The sequence below is a fragment of the Corticium candelabrum genome, chromosome 4, assembly GCF_963422355.1.
Source record: "Corticium candelabrum chromosome 4, ooCorCand1.1, whole genome shotgun sequence".
NCBI lineage: Eukaryota > Metazoa > Porifera > Homoscleromorpha > Homosclerophorida > Plakinidae > Corticium > Corticium candelabrum.
Window position 1 is genome coordinate 4,398,807 of NC_085088.1, and position 19,400 is coordinate 4,418,206.

General features: G+C 41.0%; 4 protein-coding genes across 5 annotated transcripts in view; 3 read left to right on the top strand and 1 right to left on the bottom strand.

Annotated features, from left to right (window-relative positions):
* The window catches only part of LOC134178445 (centrosomal protein of 192 kDa-like), a 7,267-nt gene extending 532 nt beyond the window's left edge, over positions 1 to 6,735 (top strand). Inside the window, exons 2-19 of the mRNA XM_062645323.1 lie at positions 54 to 349; positions 409 to 486; positions 742 to 888; positions 1,485 to 1,601; positions 1,660 to 1,842; positions 2,085 to 2,136; positions 2,195 to 2,251; positions 2,319 to 2,386; positions 2,442 to 2,597; positions 3,222 to 3,277; positions 3,356 to 3,433; positions 3,508 to 3,573; positions 3,628 to 3,715; positions 3,780 to 3,845; positions 5,075 to 5,176; positions 5,234 to 5,323; positions 5,376 to 5,463; positions 6,647 to 6,735. Coding sequence (XP_062501307.1) covers positions 54 to 349; positions 409 to 486; positions 742 to 888; positions 1,485 to 1,601; positions 1,660 to 1,842; positions 2,085 to 2,136; positions 2,195 to 2,251; positions 2,319 to 2,386; positions 2,442 to 2,597; positions 3,222 to 3,277; positions 3,356 to 3,433; positions 3,508 to 3,573; positions 3,628 to 3,715; positions 3,780 to 3,845; positions 5,075 to 5,176; positions 5,234 to 5,323; positions 5,376 to 5,463; positions 6,647 to 6,735 — 1,877 coding nt within the window. The remainder of the gene's footprint in view (positions 1 to 53; positions 350 to 408; positions 487 to 741; positions 889 to 1,484; positions 1,602 to 1,659; positions 1,843 to 2,084; positions 2,137 to 2,194; positions 2,252 to 2,318; positions 2,387 to 2,441; positions 2,598 to 3,221; positions 3,278 to 3,355; positions 3,434 to 3,507; positions 3,574 to 3,627; positions 3,716 to 3,779; positions 3,846 to 5,074; positions 5,177 to 5,233; positions 5,324 to 5,375; positions 5,464 to 6,646) is intronic.
* A 90-nt stretch (positions 6,736 to 6,825) lies between these two features.
* LOC134178427 (centrosomal protein of 192 kDa-like) lies at positions 6,826 to 12,923 on the top strand. Of its 2 annotated transcripts, XM_062645307.1 has the most exons (16): positions 6,826 to 6,944; positions 7,004 to 7,104; positions 7,170 to 7,331; positions 7,390 to 7,461; positions 8,634 to 8,691; positions 8,748 to 8,813; positions 8,874 to 8,973; positions 10,340 to 10,574; positions 10,637 to 10,716; positions 10,864 to 10,956; positions 11,015 to 11,074; positions 11,226 to 11,288; positions 11,362 to 11,465; positions 11,543 to 11,639; positions 11,699 to 11,757; positions 12,440 to 12,923. In XM_062645307.1, exons 1-16 carry the CDS (start codon positions 6,844 to 6,846, stop codon positions 12,576 to 12,578), a joined length of 1,590 nt encoding a protein of 529 aa, XP_062501291.1. In that variant the 5' UTR covers positions 6,826 to 6,843; the 3' UTR covers positions 12,579 to 12,923. The 2 variants fall into 2 exon arrangements, with proteins under 2 accessions (XP_062501291.1, XP_062501290.1); XM_062645306.1 differs by having other exon boundaries at positions 8,748 to 8,973.
* A 1,140-nt stretch (positions 12,924 to 14,063) lies between these two features.
* Positions 14,064 to 14,692, bottom strand: LOC134178994 (metallothionein 20-I isoforms A and B-like). The gene is made up of 3 exons (XM_062645905.1): positions 14,546 to 14,692; positions 14,370 to 14,453; positions 14,064 to 14,309 (listed from the first exon to the last, which is right to left on the bottom strand). The coding sequence occupies exons 1-3, from the start codon at positions 14,688 to 14,690 to the stop codon at positions 14,239 to 14,241; spliced, it is 300 nt and encodes a 99-aa protein (XP_062501889.1). The 5' UTR covers positions 14,691 to 14,692; the 3' UTR covers positions 14,064 to 14,238.
* A 3,203-nt stretch (positions 14,693 to 17,895) lies between these two features.
* Positions 17,896 to 18,971, top strand: LOC134178446 (52 kDa repressor of the inhibitor of the protein kinase-like). Its single transcript, XM_062645324.1, has 2 exons — positions 17,896 to 18,344; positions 18,476 to 18,971. Exons 1-2 carry the CDS (start codon positions 17,896 to 17,898, stop codon positions 18,969 to 18,971), a joined length of 945 nt encoding a protein of 314 aa, XP_062501308.1.
* The last annotated feature ends 429 nt before the right edge of the window (positions 18,972 to 19,400 follow it).

The following is a 19,400-nucleotide window of genomic DNA, read 5'->3' on the forward strand; positions in this document are numbered from 1 at the left end:
ACATGTGAATTACACAATAATGAATCACAGTGTTGTTATTGTTGATAATTTAGGGTTGGAGTCACATAGAAGTGCTAGCAAATTTAGAACACTTGATGATGATCATGTGACAGTACCTAACGATACTGGAATTCCGGTGACTGTCCCAATTGTCAGCGAAGATATCAGTGGAACATCGCAGAACCAACTCGATGACACTTTGATCTCGTTCAGTCCTGACCAGATTTGCTTTTGTGATGTCTGCTGTGTGGGCTCTTCTCTAACCGAACACGTCTCTGTGTCCAGTCAGTGTGACAGATGGTTGCAGCTTCACATCAATATATCCAACACCAACAGAACGGGCTGGAAGGTATAGACATGCAATGCCAATTATGGAAAAAGATTGTTATATATGCGTGGCTATATTAGGCAAGGAGTGACAACAAAAGAGCATTTTCAATGACGAGTAGGATTACTGTTGGGCCTTACACAACGGAAGACATCAAGGTACACATCTATACACTCAGATCAGTCTAGCCTTGTCTTGTGGTTCAGATATTGCGATTGGCAGTGACTACTTGCCTAACAGACATGTGAGAAGGAGAAGATACAGCAAGGCTAGACTGGCTTGAGTCTAACACATTTGTACAATTGTGTGCTTTAACAGAGAAAGGATAACTGTGTTAAACTGTAATGTGCACTAGTAGTATTCATAGATTCTAATACTTCTATGGTATTAATATTATTATGTTTGTGTTTTAGGTTTTGTTTAGCCCATCAGTTGAGGGATCCTACTTTGCAATTGTGAGGATTACTCCATCTCCTTTGGTTGCTTCGTCATTTCCTGACTTCAAAGCTGCTCCACTGATGGTTGCTGTGGAAGCAGAAGCAGAAGAACCATGCATCAAGGTTAGTGTTAGGTGGTTCTGGTGCTATTGAGAATGATACAATTTGACTAGTGAAGTGACTGCTATTAGTAGTTTTGGTAAACCATCCTTGTATGCAGACGAGCGTTCGTACGCACACACACACACGTGTGCGTTATGTAGAGAAGTTTTGCACACGAAGAGATTTCAGTGAAAGCCCGGTTGTGCAGATTGTACACTCACTCTCACGAAATCAAGTTCCTGCTGATGGATTGAAGTTCGGGACAACCAAAGACGTCAGCCTCGCTGGGTGCATCTAGAACGTAATCGATGGAGTCATGAGAGGCAAGCAACATGGAGCTTAGGGAACTACGAGCACTGTCATCAAACATCCGGGAACACACACACACACACACACACACACACACACACACACACACACACACACACACACACACACACACACACACACACACACACACACACCAAATGCCACAAGCACAAACAAGATGCATCAACTTGATCTTTATGCATTTGTAGTTATCCAAATAGGTAATCACACACAGCATTACTTGTTGCTCTCATGTTCACATACTATAGTTTGTAGTTCAATTTCTAAGTTGTCTCTGTCTTGTCCAGCTGGAACATGATACTGTTGACTTTGGCAAAGTTCCAAGTGGAAACTCCAAACTGCTGCCTATTAGGGTACTAAACAGTGGACGCTCAACAGTGCCCCTGTGGTTGATGATAACATCGGTAGTCATTTTTATCATATGCTGCGTGTTTAATTTTTATGTTGAATATATTTTCTTAGCATTACACTGCTTGGCATTGCTTCTCTTTTGTGCCTTCGGATTGTCATTCACTGTCCTCTGATTCTTCTCATCTCAACCGACCTGTGGAGTTGGTTCACTGCTCATTAGCGCCATCACTAGATGTCAGTCGATTTCCTGCTCGATCGTATAGCCTTGCCACTTGCAACGTGCCACCATCATCGGTGAGATAGCGTTTGCCAATTAAGATTGTCACATTGGAAATCGAGTGTAGTATTTATTGATATGTTTTATCCTTGTGTTTGCAATGTATGTCCATGCTGGTTATGGATATGTTGTGCTGTAGAAGTAAATCTGATTTTCTAACTACAAATTTTTCTAAAGTCAGAGGATATGTTCTCGCTTTGTGCTGCTAGTTTGTATCTTACCTCAATTTGTGTTACATCTCTGTATTGGTTACATACAGGCAGAAGATCCGTTTACGATTTGGCTGCAATTTGTAGCTCCACTGAATGACGGTAACGAGCACATGTTCCACTTTTTGTGGTGGATGCTCATAAATGTGTTTGTTGACAGGTTCAACGAAGATACTGTCTGGTGCAGTTGATGTTCGACTGAATGCGATTAAGCTGGGTATGGAAAACAGACGGCTATTACACATTTAAAGTCAAGAATCGTTTTGGTTTGGCTTTATTGACAGGTAGCTGTGTAGGGAAGGTCACTTTGAAGGGCGAAGTCGGAGTATCTAAACTCGAACTTCCCTTGACAGTTTGTCTTATGATTGTCGTGATCTTTGGTGTGTAGTGATGTTGGTCTGGTTTAGGCTTTTTCGATGTCCTGTGAATTGGGGAAGGTCGTGTCTCGGTCTGTTCTTGTTACTAATGCTGGAAGTATGACTGCTAACGTTAAAGTCGAGTTGTCATCACCGTCAGCTGCTTTGTCAGCTTATCCTAGTTCTCTTTCCATTCAACCAGGACAAGTATGCATCGACCAGTAGTGTCCAGTGAATAGATTGTTATCATTTGCCTGCACATGGTCAAGTGTCTTTATCTTTGTCAGTCTTTCTGCATCCCTAGCTTTAGGTGTCTACATTTTTATCAGTTCAGATATTGCCCTATCATAGTATGTAGCTTGCATTTCTTACTCTAATGCAGTTGTAGCAAGAGATGTTATCTATAGTGCCATCTGTGCCTGCTTGCTTTGTTTGTTTATCTTTCTGCTACGTGTTTATCTTCTTTCCTTTCTGTCATTCTGTTTTTTTTGTGTATGTATTTGTTTTATCATACCATGCATGCATGTGTGACTGTGTGTAGGTGTATGCATTTGCAATGCATGCACATGTTCTTATTGGAGGTGAGGCCTGCCTCTGATTGTATCTGAGAACGAACTGTGTGTGTGTGTGTGTGTGTGTGTGTGTGTGTGTGTGTGTGTGTGTGTGTGTGTGTCATTTGTTATAAGGACAATGATTGAGTGCAGTAAAACTGACTGTGATGATGTAGCACAATCAATAGCCAAGTTGTATATTAGTATACTATAGTAACATGTTGCATACATACAGTAGTCAGTTTACGGTTGTTTCTACATGTAGATCTCTTCTTTGTAGAGTAGCCATGTTGATATGTCATTTTCACCAACGAGTGAAGAGAATGTAGCGGAGAGGTATTGTATTGTACACAATTGGGTATAATTTATGCTAGTGTGATTACTTAATATTTATTTTTAATAATGACTAACAAGGGTCTTGCACTTGACTGTGGAAGAATCACGAGACAGATATGATGTGTTGGTGAGAGGCACAGGAGCTACTGAAAAGCAGTAATCTATGAAGAAGACTCTTGTATGAAACTTAGATGTTTGCAGTGGTTGACTATTGTGCTCGGTCTGTGCAGGTCGTTTCCACTAGGATGCGATGTTCCATTTCTTCACTTTGGAGGAGTAAACATGAAATCAGCAAAGTAATGATTTTGTATCATACATTAGAATTCATATACAGTAGTGTTTGGTTGCAGGCAGTCGAAGCTTGTGTTGCAGAATATGTCAGAGAATAAAATGCTAGATCTAGAGATTGAAGTTGAGAAACACCAGGCAAACTTCCAGGTATTCTAATCCTATAGAGGTTGCCATTTTTGATTAACTGTTCTAGTTTGTTTGTGACAATTAGATACAGATGAAAAGTGGGAAGACTGCTGGACTCGTTTCTTCTATTCGGATTACATTGCAACCGAAGGTACAATAACTTTTAACTCTTAAGTTGCATCTATAGGCACAGTAGTAGGTAGGACTTGTCTTCAATATACTTACAAGTAAACCAGTCTAGGTTAGGCATTTGGTCTGGATCTGATTTGAATTTGTCTGTGTAGTCGTTATTCAGTTTGAGTGATCTTGATCTAATGGCAACTAAACCAATCTACTTTGGAAGATATTTTGATTCACAGTCATTCAGATCAATTGAATCCAATTAATTTTTAATGGATTTGTGTATTCACTTCTTTGTTTTGTTTATGCTGATTCTGCTTAGTGCTTATAGTGTTGTTCACTTCTTTACTTTTTAGGAATATTGATATTGGAAAACATCTTCAGTTTTCTTTTCCTTAGTTGTTGTTAAATACGTTTTCAACTTCTGCTTTTTGCCTGTTTTCAATCGGTTTGTTGGCTTGGTGAATTGAGTCATATACTGAAGTGATGCATGTGATGATGATTTCTGCTTGCTATCTTGGTTTACTAACTTTTTAGTGTGGAAACAGCTTTGTATGATGACATGCGGATTATATATTTCAGGAATAGTTTTATCAAATGGTGATGTGAGAGATTTTGTCCTGACACATCAACTTTGCTTTAAATGGCTTTTCTTTCACTCTAAAAGCACAAAGTTGATTGAATTGAGGTGTGGTGGGACACTTGAGCCTAGGATAAGCATGGCTTATGGTTACTGTTGTTTATGCTCCCTGTCTTTCTTTTCACAGTGTTGAGGAAGGCCATTCTTGCAGTTTATTGTTTTACTGATAACTTTTGGATTTTACTGATAACTTTTGGACTCTTAGTAAACAGAATGGTGTAACAAAGAACAAAGAAAGATGGATGGCAACAGAAACATGAATGAATGAATGAATGAATTTATTGTTGTTGCACATAGCGCAGTTCCCACGCAGAGCTCATACACAAAGACACATACTCACTACACGTAAAACCATATGACATACACAAAAAGACCAATACAATAACCTATTCTACACTCTTAGTCTATATTATCGTTTCTACAGATAGGATTGAATCTGAAATTCTTGTGAAGAATAATAGAAACAGAAATTGATCACTACTTCTAGACTGTAGCTGGAAAGCTAGCCTTGACAGAAATATAGGCACCAATGGAATGAAATTTTACTATTCTGGCGGAGAATTGCAGCTGGTTCATCAATGTTTTTGTTGAGAAAGTTACTTTAGTATTACTGTTGCTAGGCAACAAGAACAATTGAAATGACATTTATTCCGACACGACATCAACTCGTCCAGTCGAACCTGATTGTGCGGACAGTTCCACGTCAAGGAATGAGATGCACGGTCTGTACATTTGGCATTGCTCTACAAGAGATGATAGCAGACATGACATTCATTCAGGTACCGCTGTTGGGTTATGGAGCCATCAGTCAAGTAGTGGCAACAAACACAAAGAAATCAAACCAAGGAGAAAGGATTCACATGGGCGAGGTTGGTTGCTTATTCTGCAGAATTTGTCTTGATAAAGACGTTTTGTGTGAAGGTTAAAGTTGGCGAGCAACGTGTCAGTGTTGTCAAGCTACACAATATCGGCTACAGAAGTGCTTATGTGAAGGCAGTTTGCTTGTCAGGTTATCAATTATTCATACACTCTGTTGATTGACAATGAACAGAAGATATCTTGAGCTGTGATGTTTACGATGTTGTAATTTACAAAACGAACTGCCAATTTGTAATCTAACTTTATTGGTGTATTTACATGCAGTGTAGTTGACCATATGCTATACTATTTAGTAGGCATTGTTTAGTCTCACTTCATAGCAGCTGTCAGCATTTATTTTGCAAAAAGGGTGACTACTGTATTGTACTGCATGAATACTTTTCTTCCATTTCATTTTCAAGACGTACGGTCAATGCCTGGTCAAGTATGTGTGCATACGATTTTGTTTGTTTTGAAGATGGTTGAACAGACATTTTTTGATTTAGTCTTTAATGAAAACTTATGTAATCTCGGTATCAAAAGAAACATTTTGCACAGTAACTGCTGTTAGTGTCCAACGTTCTACATTTATGTATTTAATACTGATACAACACAAAATATAATTTTTTTTCAGAAATTTATGATATTTTTTTAGCACACGCAGCATACACTCACACAAATTATTCCAAAAGGCTTGTTAATTGTTTTTTGTTGAGTAGTTAGATATTTGTCATAACAAAGCACCATTCATTTTTATGCGACTAGATTTTGAATTTAGATTTGAGTGTCATCGTGAGCTGTACATTTGGTTTTCGTCATTTGACAAGATTTATCACACATGACTAGTTTGTTGAATTAGTTTATAGTAACCATCGTTATGGCACAATATATTTTCATTTATAGGAAATGTACAAGCAAATGTAAATGCAGTGAGAGACTGTGTGAACATGTGCAGTGTAATTGATTGGATGCCTTATTTAGTATTGCACTGAAACAGTCCAGAAGTGGCAGGGAGATGAGTTGAAACTTTTATTACTTTTGTACGGCATTAACAGAAATAAATAAATAAAATTATTTTCTAATATCAACAAGAACAACACAGTTATTTTAATTCAACTAATGAAGTGTAGCAGCTAAGACAGAGTACAGTGTACTGACTGTACAGTCCTGCTGGTAGTATTAAGATTCAGCAATTAAATAATACAACTGCATTTAGATAAAAACAATTAATTAAAAGAGAAACGGCCTCTCACTGCATTTACAGTAATATTGACCTCTGTAATGAACTGGTTGTCATTATAATTTTCCATCGAGGTGTTTTTCTGTGCATTTAGAATGCCACGTAATTACCGTAACACCGGCAGAGTTCATCCTCCACCCTCATGAGTTGAAGGTATGTGTTTGTATTGTGCCATATGAGTAGATGACCTTTAATTAATGAAAGAACACCAGTAATAGAAATGATTACTTCATTTGTATTGACTTGTTTGGTGGTTGTGTCTTCTGCCAGGAATTACTGGTCATTTGTCTGATGAAAGATACAAGTAACAGATTTGATGGCTACAAGACTCAACCAATAGGTCGTTTGTATGTCTACTATGTAGATGAATACTCACGTGTGAGATTTAAAAGGTGTAATAAATAGTTGTTTTGCAGTTCATGCAGTAGATTTACTGTATTATTTTGTGTAGAGCATTAGAAACATGTAGTAGTGACTTTCAGCCTGTTCATCTTCCAAAAGGTTTAGGATCAATGGTCGACTTTGAAGTCAATGAATCTGTAGCGGAGGAAGGTTAACTGTTTGTCGTCATTTTTTGTTGGCATTTGCTGCACTGGAGCGTATGGATGTTTTGTTAGTCGTTGCTGCTACAAATTATTTAGAGACAGAAGAGCAAGTCTTGTTGTCTCAACTCAGTGACATTTGTATAATATTGACTGGCAGTACGAAGACTGAGCTGTCACCATTTGAATGGGAAACAGTGCAGACACGCAGAGTTGAATCAGATGACAGAGCTGAAGGTGTAAATACAGTTCGAGTCTGAAGATACGTCGATGCAATGTTTTCTTTTTGTATCAGGAGAGAGATTAGATGGGTATCGCAACTGGTATGTGACGCCACAAGAGATTATTGTTCCGGCTCGTTCTAAGAGTGAGTACAAAAGAAAAAGTCGAACCCTTTTTGTGGGTTTGTTCTGGATATGTTTGAAATGCTTAAATTAATTAGCATTGCCATCATAACAACTCTTTGTAATGAAAATGATAGAAAGACACTCTCAAAAAAATGTGTTATACATGTATATACCAGTACTATGTTTGAGCGTCATACCATACTCGCTTGATTCAGACAAGTAAGCCCCAACCCCAACTTTGTCCAAGGCTCTAAGGTTTTCACACTTCTTAGTCATTTAATTAGTGCTAATTGGCACTTTCCACAGTGACTGTTTGCTAGATTTGTGCCTGTAGAAATGCTGATATTCTTTGACTTGCGCTTGCCTGTTGACCACATGTTGAAGGTTTTGATGACTCAGATTAGAAGATTGGCTTTCTATATTTAGGTAGTGGAGGTGGTTTGAAGCTTTACTACTTGTAGTGTATGCTGTTAAGTTAATTAACCAATCATTTCCACCAATTAACAATTTTAGGTGTAGAAAAGCCTTATCCCATACTTCACCTTTTGTTTCTGGCTAACCATGAGAGTGGGGTAATAGTCAAGCGAGTACAGTATGTGAACTGGTAATAACATGCTGTTGAAATGATGGTTTCAAACTTAGAAAGTAAAGAAGTACCGGTATGGGGCACTAAAATGTCAGCTAGCTTTAAGGCTGATTGCTTGTTAGTAGGTCTACTTAGTACTGACATGCACTGAACACATAGCGAGCATAATTGCAAGGTTTATGTAGGCTTACCTCCTAGACGTTGTGCGACTGCTAGTCTGCTGACAGCTGTGGAGTGACCGTGTTGGATTAAAAACAGTTAAGCATGGTTTTTGCTGGAATGTAAAGCCAGTTTGGCTTACTTGTAGTTTGGTTTTGTTGTAAGTTTCTTTGTTTTACTTTCTAACAAGCCACTTGAGCCAAGTTGTGTCAACTTGTGTGAGCATAATTTGAGTGTAATTGTACAATTGGGTCAGCAGTGCAACAAAGCATAATGGAAGATAGAATGAGCATAATATGCACAGGCCTACTTGTTGCATGGTGGGACAGCGTAGGCAGCAAACTATCAGATCATGTAATGTTAGATTGTGTAGGAGCTATGCACTGTAGCATTTTGTTAGAGTAGAGGTCGTTTGATTTATAACCAGTTTGTATTGTTGTCTTGTAGCTGTTTTGCCGCGTGAAACAAAGGTTCACCTGTTTAGTAAATCCGATCGTCTATTAAGGTAGACGGCTGTTTCTTATTGTCATGATATTGTCATTAACTGCCTGATGTACGTAGATTTAATATTTTCTGGCCAAAGCAGCTCTTAACTGTCTCGCCAGACAAAGGATTCGTTGAACCACAGTGCTCAAACTCTAAAACTGTGGAAGCATGTGGGATTAAGATAATTATTTTGCTTTTTAGGCATCGCGTGACTATTCTCGTGTCTCATCGAATTGGGAGCATGAAACACCAGCTACCCTGGTTGGGTAGTATGACCATCTACTGTGATGGCTTGTATGAGGTACGTGTTCATGCATGCATTCTTAGGTACTCAGCATTTCTTGTTTAAGCCAGTGCACAGTGTGCCAGTGTGTAGTTTAGTAGGAAGACTTGTAAGTAGTGCTGACATAGACTCGTACCCAGTCCTCCTCTTCGTGCGCGCTCCACGTGTTTTGGCACGTGCCTTTTGTTCCACTCGCCAGGAGAACTCTAATTTCTGAACAGTCCCTAGAAAGAGCGTAAAGCTTTGTGTTTTTTGTTTTGGCTAGTGACGTTTAGCGTTGTACTCTCATGAGACTAATGACTTGACACCATATTATCAGTGCAGATGGCAACAATTTACAAGATCGGTTTCTAATTAAACTAATGAAATAAATGGTCACATGACATAATATGTTACCAGTCCTTCTCCTGGCGAGTGGAACAAAAGCACGTGCCAAAACACGTGGAGCACGCGCGAGGAGGACTGGGTATGAGTCTAGTGCTGACAATGTATTCAAGAGTAACTAGGAGACAACTATTTACTGTCTGCTGATTGGACTGAGATTTAATTAGAGAAAGACGATTGAGCTCATTTTTCTTGGACTTGTATGTGAGTTAACATGAAGGGTCGCTGTAACAAGTTGCCATCTGGGTTGCATTCAACCATCACAAAGCAGCTCTCAACTTGGTTTGTGGTCTTCCTAGGAAGTAAGTTGTACCCATTAGTGGTCAAATTCCTATGCTGCTGATACAATATGATAGGAAACTTTGATTCATTTACTTGCTGACATTACTACAAACATCTGAGGACAAGCAATCTATTCATGTTGCATCAGTCTGTTTGATATATAGGCATTTCAAATTTTTTAGGGCAGACGTGGTTGTCATCTTGGCAACCTCACAAAAGTTTTCAGTCCTCAAAGAGTATAAGACTTTTACATATATTTTATAGATATCAAATAATTTATACTGGTTATTCTGGCATGTCAACGAAATCCCAGGACTTCCGAGGTGTCACTCTCAGTCTGACCTGTTCTACTCTACAGCATAAAAACAAAAAATTATTGGGTCCACCATGACTTGAGTGACTTTAGTCGTCAGGATGGCAACCTCATTGGTGTAATTGGTCGTCACATGAACTCAGTTAGTCGTCAAATGACAACTTGACAACCACTTTTTCGAGCTAAGAATGTTTGTTGCTATATGATTTTAGGAAACAGTATTTACTAAATCACATCTGTTTTGGCTGATTTTTGGAAAAGCAGAAGTGTTTGAAAGTACAGATATCCTCGATAATAGTTTTGTGTCGATTCTATTGAGACAACATGATTTAGGAATAATTAGCATAATCTACACATTTGTAGATGTCAACATAACAATATTATCTGATCTTTATGTGTTTCTAGGCTATTCGTGTCCAAGTTAGACGAGGTCTCATTGTTGACTCGCCTGTACAAGCTGCAGGGACGGCCTTGAAGTCAATAGAAAACAAACGATTGTCAGAGGAGTTACCTTCTGTTGAAAAACAAGGAATTCTAGGAAAGACGAAACAGTCAGATGACACCAGAAAAGAGAAGTGTAACACAGTGAGACGTGTGCAGAGAGTGGTTGTCGAAGAGACCGAAGTAATGACCAATAAAGGTGATATCTGTATGTAAGAGTGTGGTGTATGTTGTTGTGTTTATTATTCGGAGTTTTATCAGCTACGATGGTAGACGTTGATCTAGAAGTGGCAGAGCGAGTGGAGTGGAGGCTGTGGTCTGTAGTACCTGTATATGTCAAAGTAATTTACAGTTTGTTATGTTTGGTACTTAAATTACATTAAAATTAAAATTAATTAATTCATGATGTACTTGTACAAATAATATTAAATTAGAATTAATTAATTAACGCATTATGTACTTGTACAAATGCAATTTCTGTGATGCAGGTGGAGGACAGCGATAATTTAATGCGTGCAACATACGCTGTATTTCACTTCAGCCACACCTCGGGGTCTTGTGCCGGAGGAGATAAATTGAAGGTTTGTGTTTCAATCCAGGGAACTAACACGCTCGTTTGTAACATTGCTGGCATGTCAGCTACTGGTGTCTTTCCGACCTCGAGGAGTAGGAGTCTACTCACAAACATGGGAACTGGAGGTAAGAGATTTACTATTGACATGTTGTTGTGTCGAACATGATGTCTTTGTTGTAACCTGTTGGACAACGTGCGTTGTGTGTCTTGCTAATACACACTGTGTAGCCAGTTATGAACATTGATTATTGCTGATTGTGTATGATGTGTTGGAAGTATGGCAACAAGAAGTCACCATGGAAGAACAAGTGTAGACTGTGGCTTGCACTTAGTGGCTTGGTGAGTGTGACGCTTTATTTGCTACCGTATTGTACACAGATCCAGTAGTTTGATGTATTTGGATTCATCACAGGGAGTACCGTCTCGGCTGAAAGTTGCTTCAGGACATGGTGTGTCGAACGGGAATGGCATTGCACCTCATACAGAAAAAGGTCGAGTTCTCTCTGCTCCTCAAGGGTGAGGGTTGTTGTGTATGCTACTTCAACTTGTGATGCCTTTTTGACTACTAATGTTTCTGCTTTTGTTGTGTGTAGGCTTATGTACTCAAAAGCGTCACGTGTGGAGTTTTCGCATGTCCAAACAAGAGAGGTCCAGATAAAAGTGGGAAATCGGTCAAGAGACGATGATTTGGTGATGCTTGCAATGATTTGTTTTATGTTTGCGAATGCTTGATGTTTCTTCTGTTGTAGGTAATCATGGCCTATTGTACGCCTCCTTTCAAGCCGTCTCATGACTGTTTTATTGTGAGGTAGTTTAGACTAAATTTGCTGCCATGGTACATTACTAGTGTGCTGTTTGCCTGTTAGTTCGTCTGCTTTCTAATGTTGTGTGTCTTTGCTTGTTCATTGGAGTGCATGGTTGCCGTCCTCTGTGTTAAATGCTGTTTGCATGCTACTGGTGTCTAGATTTGTTAGATTTGTTAGGTTTGTCTTATTTGTCTGTTAGTTTGTTGGTCTTTCTCTCCCTCTCCTCCTCTCCCCTCTCCCCCAATCCTCCTCTTTGCCTATTCCTATCCTTCTCCCTCTCCTCCTCCTCCTCCTCCTCCTCCTCCTCCTCCTCCTCCCCCTCCCCCACTCACTTTTATTCAACTCAGAAAAAATTATCACGACTGTTAGTAGCTAATTTAGTAAGCTCATGCACTCACTCACTTTTATTCAACTCGGTCTGTTTGTTCCTTTGTTTGTTTGTCTGTTTGTCTTCTGTCTGTCTGTTTGTCTGTTTATTTGTTTGGCTTGTTTGTTTGTCTGTCTGTCTGTCTGTCTGTCTGTCTGTCTGTCTGCGTCTTGACTATCTCTGTACGTACAGTGTAGTTTTATTGTTCATCAATGTGACATATTGTCTTCCTGTGTATGTTTCTCTTCATTCACAAACAAGTAACATTGTTGGTGTTTCTGTCTCTGCTTCAGTCATTTTGCTGTCTATTTATATAGATCTCGACGATATGTCCAACTAGGCATTCTGTATTTACCTGATAAACCAACACAAGCTTGTGAGGGTCTTCTTCATCTGAGACTGAAAGACATGCCATCAGAGCTACTTCAAGTACAACTGAAAGTAAGGGGCAAGTGATACACGGCACTCAACCTTCACTGCAAACTCTAAAAAAGGGATAAGTGAGCCACAAACTAAAAAATCACTCAATTCATGAAACTGTATGTAGTGAGATTATCTGAGTAATTAGTAAAAGGAATAACTGTTAATATTAATCCCGATAGATTTTCACTTCAAATAGGTATTTATTGTGTACATGCACATGCTATGGAAATTACTGTTTAATTTTCATTGGGGAGAACTCTGTACTTTTAATTGCTGTATCTGTTGATATGATAGCTACACTTTGCAAGTGCTGCAGCTGTATACAAAATATAAACGTTTTTGTAAAGAGAGAATTTGTGGAAAAAGTGAATTGGAATTATTGTGACTTGCTTTTGATACAGAATACAGTGAAATCTGCTTAGTCAGTTGATGGAAAATCAATACAATGATGTATATCTTATATCAATGTCTAGTTAAGTCTGTGGTATATTAATATCTGTCACTGATAAGATGATGTAGTAAGTCTTGTGAGTTGCTAATAAATGAGTTAACAATGACAATATGACAAAGAGAGTGGATGGCAAGTTCTGATGTTCTGTAACTTGGCAATGATGAAGAGTTTGACTGCTCAGTGAGTCTGTCTGTCTGCTCAGTAGCTAGACAAGCACCATAAACTTCCATACAGGTGGCATCTCAGTTTACTAACCTTTTCTTGCAACATTGTTAAATTATTTCCTTGACCATTTTATTTTCTCCTTCTTGATCATGAACTGTTTCTTAGTATGTCCACATGCTGGATTTACAATATGCGAACGCTTGAGCGTGGCGTCCTACTAAATTCAAATTGTAAGTAGCTTGACGCGACGTGTCCAAATGGAACCGAGTTCTAAGTTGAGCGTGGAACCAGAAGCTGAGCACGTCGCGTCAGAAGTAGCACCTCAATCACGGCCAACAAATAGTGCACGTGTGGCTTCGTGAGTGATGATTACTGATTTCGGCGCTGTACTCGACGTTGAGCGGTCTATAGATTGTGTAGGGAGCTGTCCTTGCTCGTGGATGATCAGCTGCAAGATGTACAAAGACCTGTGTGCTAGAGAATTTGAGCAGCTGGGGGAGTTCTACCAGTAGAAAATCGAAGCTCAAGTGGTCAGTTCAAGGATGCATGCAGCGACGTCTACCGCGCGCTGAAATCATATTGTAAATTCGAATGGCACAACGCGTGTGTCACTCCCATGCAAAACGACGCGATGCGCGCGGCGCTCAAGCGTTGGCATAGTCTCGCGTCATCCCCTGGCGAAATTTTTACTTGTAGCTATCTATAGTCTACTGAGGCTCTCATTTGTTTTTGGTTCTGATTTTGTGGCCACTTCCTCTTGATACCATTACTCATATGTGAGGCGATGAATAGGTAGTGGGATGTGGGATGCTGGTGGTTTCTGAGAGGAAGTTGTCTAGACAGTTACCTAGTGTACACTCGTTGCTTCCTGTCACCATATAACACCTGGCAATGACGACAAGTTCAAAACAACGAAAATTTCATATTTTTTCCTACTCCATAGGTAGCGTATGTACAGAACTGTGTATGTCTAGAATATGGATTACATGTACGCGTCTAGTGTCAACAAGTTCAAAACTAAAAATGCAACTGTACACTAGCTCTAGGTCATAAGTCTACTGCTGCTGCTACTGTACGTTACGAACAGCAACCTTCTCGACACGCACAAGAGTCACCGCAGCCACAGTTTGCTTTGCCAGGACAAGAATCTATAAGAGCACGTGACCATCAACACACTCTGTCACACCAACGCCACTACAGCCACTAACCGTTGCACTGACACACCGGACAGCACTTTCCACGACATCCACAGTCGACGGCACACTTACAGTCGCCGCATCCACACTGGTCTCCTACAAGCACAGGTAAAAGAGACACTCAGACATTGACAGCAAGTGGTGACAGCGCGAAACACGTTTTTGACACCGTGTAGCAATTCTCCTACCTTTGCAACAGTCACAGAAGTCAGGCATCTCTACAGCACTCGACACTCGAACAGAATGAATTGAGATAGAACTGAATGAAGTCTGCTGGCGCTTGCAGTCAGTTATATAGCTACAGAGGTGCTGCACAACGCCGGGCGTGTGCATTGGCGTGGGCGAGCTGTCGGGTGCGCAATGCGTGTGCAATCCGTGTGCAATCCGTGTGCACTGCGCGCTTGCAGCACAGGAAGCTTCCATTTTGTTGCAACTAGAGAGTTAACTGCTGGTTATTCGAAAGCAATCTCTTTTGTTAGCATCGGCCGATACTTTTTTGTAGTCAGTGGCCACAACCGACGACCATTCTGTGTGTACTAGTAGTATCTATGTTTGTGGCGATTGCGACATGATCATTTGCGTGCAGCAGTCGAGTTGCAATTTCCTGTATTGCGTTAGCACACAGACAAGCCTCGCCCCTGACGCACGTAGATTTTTTTGTGTTGTCTACGTTGCTGTTCATAGACCCTAGAAATCGATGGTAGCTTTGTTCGATATTCATATGTGCCTTCATAATTTAGACTCACATACTACAAATGCATGTCTCATGAAAGTGTACACTGCAAGTCTCTTGTAGACTCGTACACCCAGTCTTTTTCTCGCGCTCTCTCCACGTGTTTTAGCACGTGCTTTTTGTTCCACTAGAGCAGATAATAAATTTGTATTTAGATAATTAACATCTAATTACAAGAAAAATTTAAAAATTGCTGTCCACAATGAGAGAAAGACAGTGACTGACCAACTTATCTGCGGTAGGCGGGGAAGGGTCGGGTTCGCAGCTTTGCGTGCCCGCAAGCTGCACACGCATAATTTGCAGCACACGCAGTGCGCAGTGCACACACATTGCACACCCGCCACCGCGCCCACACTGATGCACACGCTCTGGCGTTGTGATTTCGGACGCCTCTACATAGCCGACTGCAAATACCGCCAGCCTTCAGTCTACTGTTCCTACCAGGTCGGTCAATTTTTTCTGTTTGAGTGTCGAGTGCCGTGAAATTTACTAGGATGCCTGACTTAATTAATTAATTAATTAATTAATTAATTAAATTTTGTCACTGTTGCAAAGGTAAGAAAATTGCTACCTTGAGAGCAAGTGTCAAACAAGCGACGTGTCTGTTGTCGTGTACACCTGCAGGAAGCCAGTGTGGATGTGGCAACTGTAACTGCATGTGCAGTCGACTGTACTGATGTGTGCTGTCGTTCAGTGTGTCAGTGCAGCGGTTAGCTAATAGCTCTGATTAATTAATGGGTGATATTGGTCTAATTAAATAATGTCACATGCTTTTGCTAGATTCTTGTGTGTATGCATACAAAGGAAACTGTGGCTACCGTAATTCTTGTGAATGTCGAGAAGGTTGTTGTTCCTAGCCACAAGCAGTAGCTAGTAGTTACACTGATGATTTCTAGACATCAGTGTAGTTGCATGGCATTTTACGTAAGAATGTGAGACACCACGTAACAATTTTAATGTTTTATTAGACGTAGTTACAGTCTGTAAAGTCTACTTGCTCACTACAAATGGACTAAAAGTTTAGCAAACTTGAACTTGTATGATATTCACGGTAATTAGCTTAGGCACAGCAAGCCCGTAGGCTGGGGGGGGGGTGAACTGGGTGCACGTGAACCTCCCCGGACCCGTTCACGGAAGAAGTCCGGGCTAGTAGGCAAAAGGACTCCGAGGGATGTGTTGGAACTCCAAAGTACGTGCCAGCTATTTGGCTATCCTGTCTGCTACCTGGTAACGTGGAGAAGTGTCTGTTCGTAACAGTGACACTAGATGGGACGGGCTCAGGAAAAAGGTAGAAAAAGGAGGCAGCAGCGGCTACGTGTCAGCGGCTACGTGTCAGCGGCTACGTGTCAACGGCTGGACAGTTTTCTAGTTCCGAAAAGGGCACGTGATCAACTTGTGACTCCTGATCCAGATTTTACACAGCTGGTTGCAGTAGACGATCAACTAACACCGACTTCCAGTGAGTGCTGTAGTGGTAGTGTAGAAAGAGTAGGGTCGTCCTCTACCGCCACGTATGTCGAGTCTTTGCGCAACACATGCTGTGAAGTTTACGACAACGAGGCTCAGCGTGCAGCCGTCGCAGGCGGCAATCAGCAATGCCATCATACTAATACTTCTGATCATGATTTAGTGGATGATATTGGCAAATTGTTTTTCAAAGCCAAGTTTCCTGTCGATTTCTGCAAGTCCATGCAGGCTCTGGGTGCTGCGGAGAAGTACAACCTACTGACAAATCACAAAAAGCCTCGTGCCGACCAAGTTTTTCCTCCGACATGTATTGGTGACCGCAACCGAGCTTTTCGTCCTGTTTGGCTATCAGAACACCCGTGGATGGTTTACAGCGAGCAAGTGGATGGTGTCTTTTGCATTGCTTGTGGAATTTTCGTTGCTAAAGTGTTCAAGGGGAAGTTTGTATGCAAGCCTTTTCGTGATTGGAACAAGAAAGGAGAAAAAGCAAAGGAGCACGAGCAGTGCTTATACCATCATCAAGCCATTGAGCAAGCTGATAACTTCAAGCGAACCTTGGAGAATCCAGATACTACCATTGCTGCACAGTCGGACACCCGCAGGGCGGCCAATGTCGCGCGTAATCGTGCTGTCCTGAAGTCCATTGCTTCTGCTGTGTCGTACTGCGCCAGACAGTGCATTGCTTTACGTGGAGACGCAGAGAGTGTGGAATCACCTGGAAATCCAGGTAATTTTCTTTCTTTGCCGAGGCTTCTGGCAGTGCAAGATGAAGAGTTAAGAAGGCACCTGGAAATTCCTGCAATGCGATGTGCAACTTATCTTTCTCCTCAAACACAAAATGAGCCGATTAAAGTCATGGGAAACCACATCCTCTTACAGGGAATAATAGGTGATTTGACAGCTGCGCCCTTTTACGCCATCCTTGCTGACGAGGTAACTTGGCATAACGTTGTGCATCTTGCCATCTGCGCCAGGTTTGTTGACAGAAGTACTAAAGAGGTCAGAGAAGAGTTTTTAACGTTTTTGAAGTTGGACAGAATTACTGGAGAGCGGATTGCAGATGGTATTTTTGGCTTTCTGGAAGAGAATAACATACCACTCGCTACTATGCGTGGTCAGGGCTACGACGGCGCCAGCAACATGTCTTCAGATCGAGTGGGTGTCCAGGCCAGGATTAGACATAAAGCTCCTTTAGCCACCTACGTACACTGCAGTGGCCACTACCTTAACCTTGTGATAAGCAAGTCATGTGCTTCCTGAAGTACGTAATGTGATCGATTGCGTTAAAAATGCAGCCGTTTCTTTCTTAATAGTCTAAAGAGAAGTGGTGTTCTAGAAATGATCATCGACCACAATGTGGTCAACGAAGAGAGGAGGAAGCCACTGATCGATCTGTGCAAGACGCCATGGGCTGAGCGGCATTCGGCTTATCAGCGCTTCTACCAAGGGTACGTATTTGTGGTCGAAGCTATAGAGATGATAGCTTTCCGCTATCACTTGGAGAAATATGGGGCTACGTATGCCGACTGGAACTATGCAGGCCGCAATGAAGCACGGCAGATTCTGGCCAGTGTTACTTCCTTTCAGTTTGTTGTTGTGTTTGTGACGATATATCAGTACTTACCACACCTTTCGGGCATTACCGTAAAGCTGCAGAGCAAAGCTGTTGATATCGTGAAAGCGCATAACATGATATCTGAAATTGTGAGGACCTACAACAGCGAGCGCGCAAACGTTGAAGGCAGCTTTTCTCAAATCTACAAAGTTAGTTCAGACATGGCAAAAAGGTTGGAAGTACAATTGCAATGCCTCGCATTGCAGCAAGGCAACAAAATCGCAGCAATATTCCAGCTGCTTCTGTTCAAGAGTATTTCCAGAGAAATGTTGCAATTCCCTTTCTTGATCATATAATTATTAGCATCAACCGGCAGTTCTCAAAGTCGGCAGTCACAGCCATTTCCCTACTTGGTCTTGTACCAAGTATCATATGTTCGCAAGATGTCAACCTGGAAGAGGCGCTGATCAAGTACAGAGATGATCTGCCATCGCCTGAATTGATGGACGCGGAACTCAGGCGTTGGAGGAACAGCTGTATGGCGATGCTCCCTGAGAAGAGACCGTGCTCACCAGCAAAAGCCATCAAAGAATGTGACGCCATTGACTTCCCAAACATCTCGGTTCTTTTGACCATCGCCTGTACCATACCTGTCACCTCGTGTGAATGTGAGAGAAGCGCCAGTGCTTTACGACGTCTAAACAACTATATGCGCGCATCCATGGCTAAGGACAGATTGTCTCACCTTGCTCTCCTTCACATCCACTACCATGTACCGATAGATCTTGACAACGTAGTCGATTATTATGCTCGCCTTCACCCTCGCAGACTTGAACTTGACTCGGTACTGTTACACTAATGTTTTCTGCTAACTCTAAGTCTTACATATACAATTATGAATACAGATACGTATTATTAGATAATGCCCGCGCGATTGCAAATACAATTATGTGAACCAAGCATACAAACGCAATTTTAACCATGTTTCCAAAGTGGTGAATCCACAAAAAAACTTTAGCGCAGTGCGATTACATTTAATTGAAACCACATAGACTTTGTTGGCAAATGCACTCCCCACTCCTGCGACCAGCCTACGGGCCTGCACAGCGTATCGCATGCTTGAAGACTCTAGGGCGTTATGTGAAGGCAAGAATTTTGTCAGCAGTACTAGTCAGTAAAGTGTATTGATTAAATTCTAGCATGCCATGCAAATAAAAGTGACATTCTAATGATAATTCTTATGAACTCGCACGCTAATGTCTACTTGTAGATTAGAGATATACTAAAC